Here is an 11,175-nt window from a genome sequence, read left to right as displayed (position 1 = left end):
GAGACCTTTAGCGTTCTAGCCATGCGCCTTCACCGCACGACCACGCTAACTGTTGGAAATTAGGTTTATCGTCTCGGTAAATTACACACGCGCAATATTTTAATAATTTTTTTCTCGTTAACTAATGGGCATTGGCAAGAGTTATTGTACCGCGTATATCGGGGAGAGATGCCTAACAACATATATTTTTTTTAACAAAATCCCGAGGGGCGCGGGTTGATAATCCCCTTGTTAGTTGTCTGTTAATTAAGTAGTTTATTATATATATATTGTCCATCGTCCCCCTCCCCTTCCTGAATCCCGCTTGCCCCTCCGCCAAGATCTTCTTTTCCTCCATCTTTTCCTTCAGTCTTTTTTCCAGCATTGTCGCATAAATCTTGTATAGCGTCGACATAATCGTAACTCCCCTAAAATCCTCCACCTTGTCCCCTTTCCCCTTCTTTTTTACCGGCACCACCATACCCTCTTCCCATTCTTCTATCCATTCCTTCCCTTTCCATATTTAGTTACATATCTTCCATATCCAATTTATCGCCTTTTCTCCTCCGTATTTCCATACTTCTCCAGGAATTCCGTCACCTCCTTCCGCTTTTCCCTCCCTCACCTTACTCAATGCACTTCTCACTTCTTCTTTCCTCAACTCGTTCATCCCCCCATCCTCCATCTCTCCTCTCTCTCCCACCCTCATTCTATACTTCACTCCTCCCATTATATTCCTGAAATATTCTTCCCATTCTTTTATTTCCAAGTTCTCCCTCCCTCCTCCTCTCTTTTTCCTTTCCCTCTCTATTTTTTCCCAAATTTGTTTTTCTGTCTTTACTCTCTTTACCTCCTCTATCCATCTCTCCACCTCCCTCCTCTTCTTCTCCTCGCATAGATCTTTATATTCTTTCTTTATTTTTCTATACTCCTCTCTTCTTTTCTCCCCTCTTCTCCAGCCTCTCAACGCCGTTCTTACTTTTTTCTTCTCCACTCTACATTCTTCGTCCCACCATCCTCTCCTTTGTTCTTCCCTTCTCCCTTCTTGTCCTTTTTTCAAAATTTTGTTAACTTTCTCTTTTACCTTTTTCCATTCCGTTTTCTCTTCCTCCTCTCCCCATATTTCCTTCGCTTTCTCGTTAAATTCCTCCTTTCCTTCCTCACTCCAACACCATCTCTTTCTCTTTCCTTTTTTCCTTTCACCTCCTCCTTTTCCCTTAATCTTTACCACTACTGGAAAATGATCTGAATCAATCTTGTCTGCTATCTCTATCCCTTCCATCTCGTTCCACGATTCCTCATTCCCTAACACATAATTTATAACCGACGTTCCTCTTGGTCCCTCATACGTACATCTCCCCTCCTTATCACCCTCCAATCCACCATTCATTATAAACCACCCTGTCTCTTCCAAAATCTCGATCATTCTTCTTCCCGCCTTATTTATTTTCCCATCTAATGAGCTTCTTCTTTCCTCCTCCTCCACCTCTTCGTCCTCCTGTATCCTTCCTCCTTCCTTTCCCGTTCTTGCATTAAAATCTCCTCCGATTATTGTTTTTTCCATTTCTTCTTCTTTCTTTATCCAGTTTTTTAAACAATCCCATCTTTCCTCCTCCTCTTCGTTCATATAAATTCCTATTATATTCCATATTTTCCTTTCTACTTTTATCTTTTCTACCATTATACCTTCTCTCTCACTCTCTCTGTTCTCTTCACCTGATCCTTCTATCTCCTTTCTTCTTCCCACTATCATTCCTCCTTTCGCTCTTCCTTTATTATTTCTTCTGCTTGCCCATTGTTGGCTCCATACATATCCTTTTGGTAATCTCCTCTCTATCCCTTTCCATCTCTTCTCCTCCACCCAAGTCTCCAACAAGAACATCACGTCCCACTCGTTCAGTCTCTCCCAGAAATCCTTGTCTTTATTTGCCCCTTTATTTGCTAGTCCCGCCACATTCCAGAAAGCAATTTTCAGTCTTTTACGGTTTTCCTTTTTCCAACCTTCCTCCTCTCTCTCCCCCGCATCTCTACCCTCTTTCTCCCTTTCTTTCCTTTTCTCCTGCTTTCCCTCACTCTCCTTTACCTCTTCGCCTTCTCCACTATTGCCTTTCTTTTCTTTTTCTATGTAATTCTTCCTTTTTTCCTCTCCTCCCCTTCCCTCTGACCGTCCTTCTTTTTTCTATCTCTTCTTCCGTCCACCAAGTCTTCTTTATACTGGTTCCACCACCACCACTTTCTTTCAATGTTCATTTTTATTCCACTTACCCATACCTTCCTTCCCTTCTCTCTTTCTATTCTTGCTATCTCTCTCATATTTCTCTCTATTTTTCTTTTCTCCCAGGATCTATCCTCCTGCATCCAAATCTTTGTCCCTTTTAATTTCTCTTTTTTTTATATTGTTCTCTCTTTATCCTCTTCATTCCTCATATTTAGTAGTACTATCCCACCCCTCTCCCCTTTTCCCTCCTTTACCATCTTTATCTCCTCCGCCTTTATATCTATCTCCAATTATTTTAATTTTTTTAATTTCTTTCACCTCTCCTTCCATTTTTTTTATCCTCTGTAATCCCTTTTAAAATTACATTTTTTTTCCTTTCCTTTTTATCCCTTTCATCTATAATTTTCTCCAACTTTGTCACTTTATTCTTCGTCTCCGAACACTTCTTTCTTCCTTCTTCCACTTTTATTTCCAGTTCTATTAGTTTCCCCCTCATTATCTCCCTCTCCTTCCTCCACTCCTCTTCCTTCTCTCTCATTGTCTCTAGGTTCTTTTTCAATTCTCTATTGTCATCCTTCAACTCTTCTATTCCCTTCTTCATCTCCTTTCTCATTTCTGTTACTAACTTTAATATTTCACTCTCCATTCCTTCTTTTACCTCCGTCTCCTTTCTTACATCTATCTTCTTTAGCTCCTTTCTTATCTGCGTTATCTCGCCCTTTTCATCTCCTCCCCCCGCCACTCTTTTCCTCTTTAGATACTCCTCCATCCCTATCACACTCCCGCTTCTCTCCCTTCCCTCCTTCTTCTTTTTTTCTTGTCTCTTTTCCATGTTTATCTGCTATCTCTTTGTATTCTTTTTCTCTTTGTTTCTCACCTTAATCCGATTCTCCTGTTCTATTCCTTGCTATTTATCTCCCGGTGTTTTCCTCTATCCGTCTCCTCTTCTTAATATCCGTCCTTTTCTCTTCCTTTCTTTTTCCTTTTCTTACTCCCTTTTCTCTCCTCTTTAACTCCTCTATCTCCTCTACCAGATTTTCTCGTCCCCCCTTTTATTTTCCACCCTTCCCCCTTATCTCCCTTTATTCTTCCCTTCCTCCAACCGCTCCTCCCTGTTTCCCTTGCTTACCTTCTCTCCCTTTCACTCTCCTCCTTCTTATCCACCGTCTTCCTAACCTCAAACTCTAGTTATTTTCTTTTTATCCCTTTATCCACTCCCTCCCACTGTCTACCCACTTCCCCCCAATTACCCACCTTCCTCAGCCCTTTTCGCACCTCCCTCCTATCCTCCTTTTCCCTTAACCCTTCCGCGCTCTCCACTATCACTTTTTTTAACTCCCACAGTTCACTCTAACCACCTATACGCTGTGCTTCGGAAGCGAAAGTCGTAGATGAGTATCTTTACATGTGGTTTTCTTGATAAATGTGTGAATGGCAATGTGCATGAGAGTGTCGGCAGGGCGGGGAAAAATGGGAATAATGGGAAGTTCTAGGATAGAAGGGCGGAGGATGCGTTGACCCGAAGGAACAATTGGTTATCTCTGCTCAATTATAATAAAAATAGTGAGAGCCTGGCCAAAGATAATTTCTTTCAGGCTGCTCGATTGAAAATGAGCATGGCGAGCAAGGAATTGATGGACGAAATTCGGAATTCCTTGCGCTTTGATAACCACACATATGATAGCCACAGCGTGGTAAATGAGATTCATAATTGTACAATTTTCGGTGGGAGGGATATGGGTAGGTTTCAGAGTCGCAAAAGCGGAAAGCTGGTGGATTGTTATCCGGAGGGTAGGAAGTAGAATTTTCTTCAGGGTGAGAAATAACGGTAGGTGGACGGCCTATCGAAGTAGGAAAATCTAAATCGGAGAACGGATGGTATGTTTCAGGCTTGGAAGGAGATTGGGAATTTGAAGGGAATAAATGCGAATCTATTTCAAACTGAGGATAAATTAGCGTTCTTTCGCTAGATTAAGAGGGTAGGGGAACAGATTCGCATCGGAATGCCGATTAAGTTATATCTGGTGTTGTATAAGTGATAGAATTTGTTAATAGACGCGAAGGGGTTGAATTAAGATGTGCTGATGTCCCGGATGGAGGAGGTCACAGGATTTCAGCGGGTGGCTGTCGCGTCAGATTCATGGGATACGACACTATAATTTACGGTTTGTTAAACGTTCCGATCTTTATGATCTGATCTTCATCTCACTTCTGCTGGTTGCAAGTTGCAGTCTAGCGGTCTTTGTTGCGGCCTCCTCTGGAGTGAGCGGCGTAGACTTGACAATGGCTTCGTATTTTCGGTTTGAATAGGTTGGTGAAGGCGTCAAGTCCCTGATCCAGACGTTCTGCATGGGCCATTTGTTCGTTTGCAAGGAAATTGGGCAGAGTAACGATATGAATACGTTGGATCTTAATTCGGAGTCGTCTTCGCCCTAAAATCGCGGGCCTTATATAGCAGAAAAGTTGAAGGGTGGGAGTATTGTCTCATCTCCCTATTTCCTGATTATGCTCCAATTCTGAGTCATCCTGCGGAGTTTTTATTACTCCGATTGCCTTGAAGCTCCTTAGCTGTTGCCAGGCGCGATTATACATATTATTTTCTTTGATGATCGTTGCGAAATGCTTATTGTTTCGGCGCATCTGCCCATCGTATATCTTAATATTTCTTATTATAGAGTCGGTGTCTCTATTTTATCTAGGTAATAAAATTAAAAACGGAGGTCATAGGGTTCGTATTCTTACTATCCGGGGGTGGGGGGTTTCTAAGTGCCAACGGCTGCGAGAGTCTTTGTCTTGTTTTACGACTTTCCGTTGATTAGTCAAAACCGTACTGCTCGAGGCGATATCATGGTAAGATCAATTTAGGTTTAACGACTGTATTATTGGCCGAAATGAGCTGTACGTTTCCGGCTACCGTACGGGTTATCTCACGGGGTATGGGAATAGATTTTTCTTTCTCCCAATTCTTTATTGGTGACGCCTTCGTTTGACTAATCATCTCCGTGCACGTGGACCTCAGCTTCTGGTCAGAGTTATTAAAGCTGTATTTACTGAGAGAGCGATCATACAAGAAACGGCTCTAGACGTAACAGTAACCTATTAATTTATTTGCTGTGGTTCGTTCAATGCGTAAATGTTCTTTAAATTCAAGATCTGTCCAACTATCCACAATATCAAGATAGTTTTTAACTCGATGTCTCTTACATCCACTGATTAAATATTTTAATATAGGAAATAACAATATACACTCATCGTCTTCTTCACTAGTAGAAGATGTATTAATAAATGATAGAGATAAGTCATTTTGCTCACTAGAACTGTCTGTACTTGTAGTACTACTGTCATTGACAGTTTCCATTAAATAATTTATTTCAACTTTTTTGTGTGCATTCATCTGTAAATATTAATAAAAAATTTTTTTTATTCTGATAATAGAATAAAATTAAAAAAATATATTATACTTACTTATATGGTCAAACGTGCGTACACAGTATAAAAAAAATAATGCACTTAAACAACGATTACTGATGATTATTAATTATTTACGTTATTCATTATTTTAGTCATATGTTTGGTTGTGATTTACTTTATACTAGAAACCCTAGAAACCAACTTCACCAACCGGTTTTTCACTACTGTAGCGCATTATGGCAAAATGAAGAACTAAAATGTGTTCTAACTATAAGTCGACACTGTGTAACACACAGGCACACTGTGTCGACACTGTGCCTCTTAGCTGGAAAGCACCCATTATCTTATCTCTATCTTAATTCTACTATTACAGTCTTTTTTTCTCTTCATTCCAATTCCTGAAAATAAAATCTTATTCCACTCTTTCTTACGCCTCTACCTTACTGACTACACGCCGAAAGAGAGAGAGGAAGAGAGGGAGGGAGAGAGGGAAAAATCACACTTTCACTCATACACCTACATACTCTGCCTTATTCTACTTTACACTCATACCTTGGACCCCCGCTTCCGACGCTTTTAATTTTTCTTCTTTCTCCTTCTCGTCCCCATTCATTCTTCCATTCACACCTATCTTATCCCTTGTTTTTTTCAATATCTTTAACCATTCTACTCCTCTTCCTTTCCCTCCTAAAATTTCCTCCACCACCTCCTCCCAACTTCTTTCATCCCCCCAATTTATACACTCCTTCTATATATGCTCCTTCGTCTCTTCCTTCTCTAAACACATTCTACACTTTCTTTTCTCCTCCCTTTTCCAATACCTATTTTTTTTTTTACTTTATCTTCTAATCTAAATTTTGCCATCCTTTGCCATTTTTCTTCCCTCCAACCTAACTTCAAATATCCTGGAACCTTTTCCTCTTTAACTCTTTTATAATATTTCTTAAACCTTGATTTTATCTTCTCCCATCTTTCTTCTGTTTGCTTTTCTTTATCTTTTTTCACCAAATACTCCCTCCCCCCTATTTCCCCCCTTTCTCTCAAATACGTCACATTTTTTCCTGACCACCTTACTCTTTTAAAAAATTTGAAACGACCCGTTTTGTCGCGGACACCGAATATCGCTCTAGCGAGCCGGTCCCGGAGCGCTCGTCAGGATTCCAGGATTCGCGTGAGAGGGTCGTTAAATGCACTCGAGATTTAAATGGAATGATGAACTGAGTTTATTATAATTATGGAAATATGTACAAGTCGAGAATGGTCTCGTGCCTACGATTGAATACAATTAACAAAAGATCGCTGACGCGGTTGACGGCTACGCGTTTACATTTAGTATTTTCACGGCAATACACGGTCGGTCGCTCACCCCGCCGAGTGAGAGCGTCGTCGGCGCGAGCGGCGGGAGTGAGATGGAGCGCGGTGTTTACGCGGAGCGTTAACCGAAATTTGAAACGGCGTCGCGGAACACTTATATGACGGACGCGGAAGATTTCGACGGACGAATACGCGAGATAATGAGAGGTCGATAGGAGGGTGGCGCCTGTATGGTGTCAATTTACCGAGATAACTCGGTCGAGGCGGAGAGATCTCTACCCCGGTGTTCTCGACGGCGCGAGAGTATCGTGAGGATGCCGCGCGTTCGTACGACTTCTCCTGGGACCGAGAATACTCGGTGGAGGCAGAGTGAACTCTACCCTTCGAGCCGGAGAGTACGTAGCTAAGGTGCGGACTGGAGTGAGCACCAGGAGTGCCTGGTCGAGGCAGAGCGTGCTCTACCCCGTGACAGTTTATGCTCGGAGTAGGAGTCGATGTTCGCTCGGAAGCGAACGGACAGGAACGGTTCTTTACCGCTTCGGCGTCGTCTTTTTATACGTAAAAAGGTAGGCGCCGGGGGTTCGCGGTAGGACGCTTATCGCTCGCGGCGCTAGGTTTTTTGTTGCGGCGTGGTTCGGAACGAGGAGCCGCGGTGCCGTCGGCTCCCTCGGGTTTGTTCGATTCTTTCCGCGCGCGGAACTTAGTCGCGGAACGACTCGTTCGTTACCTTTAAACGCACTTACGGCGCGCCGCGTTTTTTTATCTTCGCCTGACGGCTGGTCGGTTTGGCGGCATCGGTGGGTCGTCGGCCGGAAATGATGCACCGTCGGGGTGCATCGTTACAAATTCTTCCCTCTTTTTTTCTTATTTCCCTCTACTTTTTCCTTTTCTTGCTTTTTTCTTCACTTCTTCCCAGCATTATTTAGATAAATATCTTCTTTTTTCTTCTTCTAATCGTTTTCAATAATTTCACGTCCTCATCCCTGCTTTTCTTTTTAATTTTTCTCTCTGTAACTCCTGTCTTACCATATACCCTAATACGTATGTTTTCATCCCAACACCCATCTCAAAAATCTATTCTGCAGTATCTTTACTTCTTCTTTATTCTTCCATTCTCATATTTCCACACCATAATTAACAACTGACCATATCAATCTATCAAACAACCATAGTCTTTTGCTCCAATTTTTTCCGAACTTTCTTTTACCCATACTCTATACCTGCCCTATCATTCTTGCCGCTCTTTTCACCCAATTCTTACATGCTTTCTCTGTTCCCTGTTTTTTATAATCATATACCCCAAGTATTTAAATCTTTTTATTTTCTCTATTTCCCTCCCTTTTTAAACTCACTTTACCTTCTTTCATCTCCCCCCCCCCTTTCTACACCTTATTATCTTTGTCTTATTTACGTTCACTTCCAAACCTTTCTTTTTCACATATTCCTCCATATTCATTCAAATTCATCCAAATCTGCCAATAAGAGAGTGAACAGGCTCGGACTAAGCGGATAACCCTGCCTTACACCTTTGTCGTCCAAAAACTTTTCCCTTTCTTCTCCTTTACTCTAACTGTATTTACCGTTTCCTCCAGAACTTCCTCACATCTTCTAACCAATTTCTCTCTCACCCCCCTTTTTTTCATTGTTTCCACTAGTTTCTTTCTGTCCACAGCGTCAAAAGCCGCCCTCATATCAATAAACGCTATTACCATTTTTCCTTCCCTCTCTTCTATCTTCTTATTTATTAAATAATTTAGCACATATATTTGATCCACTGTTCCCATGTCCCTCCTAAAATTAACCTGACTCTGTGGCAAAATTCCCTTCTCTTCTACATCTTTCCTTAATCTCTCCGCTAACACAGATGCGTACACTTTGTACGCTGTCTGTGTCAACGTTATCCCTCTATATTCTTTTACCTTCTCTTTTTTTCCCTTTATTAACACCGGAACCACCACCCCTTTTTTCCATTCCCCCGGCATCTCTTCCCCCCTCCATACCTTCTTACACATTTTCTATAGCTTCTTCTTTCTTCCCTTCTCATTTTTAAATTTTATTTTCCAATCCGTCACTCCTTGCAGCTTTTTCTCTTTTTGACTTTCTAATTACTCTCTCGAACTCCTTCTTTTCTATATCTCTTTCTTCATTTTCTTCTCTACTTCTTTCTACCTAACCCCCTACTCTCCATTCCACCTTTCCTAAAATACCTTTGAAATAACCATCCCAATCTTCAATCTTTATTTTTTTCTCTATTTCCCTTCTGTTTTTTCTTCCCTTGTTCACTATTTTCCATACTTCTACCTCCGTTCTCACCTGTTCAATCTCCTTCTTCCAATCTCACCTTTTCCTGTAATTTTTTACTATCACACAGCCTTTTATATTCTCTCTTTACCTTCTTATACTTCTTCCCGCTACCTTCTCCCTTTCTCCATTTTCGCATTTCTTCCTTTACTTTACATTTACTTCTCCTACATTCTTTATCTCACCATCTTTTTTTGGTTTTTCACCCACCTCTTTATCCATTTCCTTCTTCACTAATTTCTTAGTCCTTTTCAGTTCCTTATTAAAACCCTTCCAGTTTTCTTCTATATTATCTCTTTTTTCCTTTCTCTCTCCATACTTTTTCCTAAAGATCCTTTTTTCCTCATTTAATTTAACCTAATTCCCTTTTTTCCAATGCTTAAATCTTCTCACCTCTCTTCCTCCACCCTTTGTCAACACTATTAACGGTTGGTGATCTGAGTCTACCTTCTCCCCCACCTTCATTTCTATAATTTCTCCTTCCGACTCTGTATTTCTAATAACATAATCTATCACCATCTATGTCTTTCCCCCACATACGTCCACTCCCCTTCTTCATCCCTCCTCACACACCCGTTTATTATCCCCCATCCTACTTCTAATGCTTTTTCACATTGAAATCTCCCCCTATCAAATATCTCACCCTCTTCTGCTTTTCCTCTAGCCATAATCTCATAGACTCAATCATTTCTTCTATCCCTCCGCTAACGTATATCCCCGATATCTTCCACCATATTCCCCCACACCGTATCTTTAACCCTATCAATCCATTCTTACCCTCAAAACCTATTTCTCTTTCTTCTGTCAAATTTTCCTTCCACCCCATCACCATTTTACCCATTGCTCTCCCTTTCTTACTTTTCGTTTCTGCCCCCTTATTTATCCACTTATATCCCTTTTGCAACCTATGCTTTATCCTATTCCATCTTTTTTCCACCAGCCACGTTTTAGACATATATATCCTATTACTCTATACCCTTCCAGAAATCTTCGTCCTTATTTTCCAAACCCGCCACGTTCCAGAAACTTATCCTCATTTTCCTATCTTCCGCTCCTAGCTTTTTATCTACCTTCTCCTTCCTTTCCCTATCTTTCTCTCTACTTCCTCCACCCTCTACTTTTCCCCTCCTGTCTAACTCTTTATCTTCTCTTCCCCCGCCAATTTTTAAAAACTTACATTTATCCTGTCTACCGTCAATCACTTTATCTTATCCTTTTCTGTCTCAAAAGTTTTTACTCCTCATTTCCTCAACCCTTCCTTCAGATCAACCCATAACCAGAGTTTCTTGTTTACCCATATCTTTTTTTAATCTATCTTAACTTGTTTTTTTTCCCTTTTTATTTTATCTGTTTTCCTCTTTATTAACCATTCTACTTTTGATAATTATGCATAAAAGGGTAGTCCTCTTCGATTTCGATGACCTTGATATATGTTGTCAAGGTCATCTCCCGTCAAGGTCACTCAGGGAGATGACCTTGACAACATATATCAAGGTCATCGAAATCGAAGAGGACTACCCTTTTATGCATAATTATCAAAAGTAGAATGGTTAATAAAGAGGAAAACAGATAAAATAAAGAGGGAGAAAAAACAAGTTAAGATAGGTAAAAAAAAGATATGGGTAAACAAAAAACTCTGATTATGGGTTGACCTGAAGGAAGGGTTGAGGAAATGAGGAATAAAAACTTTTTAGAGGTCGGCTCCTCCCCGTTAAAAAAATATTCACTAAGAGAGTTTCAAAAATATGGCAAGTATTTAAACTATATTGACGGGGTATAAATGATTAAATAAAGGTAAAACGTGATTACAAAATTTAAATTTAACATTTCTTTATTATTCGTTATTATTAGAAATTGGAAAATGTCGGCTATTGCGTCAAAAAAATCAATAATCCTATTATGAAAATTATATTTTCGGCGAAATAAAAATTCTGCTAAATATCCCTCATAAT

The 11,175-nt window shown here is 40.5% G+C and overlaps 2 protein-coding genes across 2 annotated transcripts; both read right to left on the bottom strand.

The window, feature by feature from the left end:
* Nucleotides 1-502: 502 nt before the first annotated feature.
* On the bottom strand, nt 503-1,861 carry LOC139112585 (golgin subfamily A member 6-like protein 6). Its single transcript, XM_070673674.1, has one exon. The coding sequence runs from the start codon at nt 1,859-1,861 to the stop codon at nt 503-505; it is 1,359 nt and encodes a 452-aa protein (XP_070529775.1).
* Nucleotides 1,862-2,501: 640 nt separating this feature from the next.
* Nucleotides 2,502-2,966, bottom strand: LOC139112584 (arginine and glutamate-rich protein 1-like). Its single transcript, XM_070673673.1, has one exon. It carries the CDS (start codon nt 2,964-2,966, stop codon nt 2,502-2,504), a length of 465 nt encoding a protein of 154 aa, XP_070529774.1.
* Nucleotides 2,967-11,175: the final 8,209 nt, after the last annotated feature.

The sequence above is a fragment of the Cardiocondyla obscurior genome, unplaced genomic scaffold (assembly GCF_019399895.1).
Source record: "Cardiocondyla obscurior isolate alpha-2009 unplaced genomic scaffold, Cobs3.1 scaffold31_0_849067, whole genome shotgun sequence".
NCBI classification, from domain to species: Eukaryota; Metazoa; Arthropoda; class Insecta; order Hymenoptera; family Formicidae; genus Cardiocondyla; species Cardiocondyla obscurior.
This window is presented reverse-complemented; position numbering and strand designations above follow the sequence as displayed.